The sequence below is a fragment of the Mizuhopecten yessoensis genome, unplaced genomic scaffold (assembly GCF_002113885.1).
Source record: "Mizuhopecten yessoensis strain PY_sf001 unplaced genomic scaffold, ASM211388v2 scaffold693189, whole genome shotgun sequence".
Taxonomy (NCBI): domain Eukaryota; kingdom Metazoa; phylum Mollusca; class Bivalvia; order Pectinida; family Pectinidae; genus Mizuhopecten; species Mizuhopecten yessoensis.
The window spans coordinates 1-603 of record NW_018468514.1 but is presented as its reverse complement, the minus strand read 5'-3'; the positions used below and the strand labels follow the sequence as shown (position 1 = coordinate 603).

The 603-nt window shown below is 40.5% G+C and overlaps 1 protein-coding gene across 1 annotated transcript; it reads left to right on the top strand.

Moving 5' to 3' along the window:
• Window positions 1–3: 3 nt before the first annotated feature.
• Window positions 4–597, top strand: LOC110440691 (insulin-like growth factor-binding protein complex acid labile subunit; the record flags this gene model as incomplete). The annotated part of the gene is made up of 2 exons (XM_021483849.1): window positions 4–93; window positions 349–597. Coding segments are annotated over 2 exons (339 nt in total), but the record flags the coding sequence as incomplete, so codon positions are not given.
• Window positions 598–603: the final 6 nt, after the last annotated feature.

The window sequence follows — 603 nt, the reverse complement described above, 5'->3', positions numbered from 1 at the left end:
AATACCTTCAGTGGACTGTCTGTACTTGAAACCCTCCATCTATCATACAATCAAATAGCTGTTATTCGAGTTAAATCCTTCAGTGGACTTTCTGTACTTGAATCTCTCCATCTATCACACAATCAAATACAGCTTCTTCGTGATAATACCTCCAGTGGACTGTGTGTACTTAAAACCCTCCATCTATCACACAATCAAATAAAGGTTCTTCGTGATAATACCTACAGTGGACTGTCTGTACTTGAAACCCTCCATCTATCACACAACCAAATACAGGTTCTTCGCGTTTAATCCTTCAGTGGACTGTCTGTACTTGAATCCCTCCATCTATCACACGATCAAATCCAGCTTCTTCGTGATAATACCTCCAGTGGACTGTGTGTACTTAAAACCCTCCATCTATCACACAATCAAATAGCTGTTCTTCGCGATAATACCTTCAGTGCACTGTCTGTACTTGAATCCCTCCATCTATCACACGATCAAATACAGCTTCTTCGTGATAATACCTTCAGTGGACTGTCTGTACTTGAATCATTCCATCTATCACACAATCAGATAGCTGTTCTTCGTGATAATACCTCCAGTGGACTGTCTGTACTT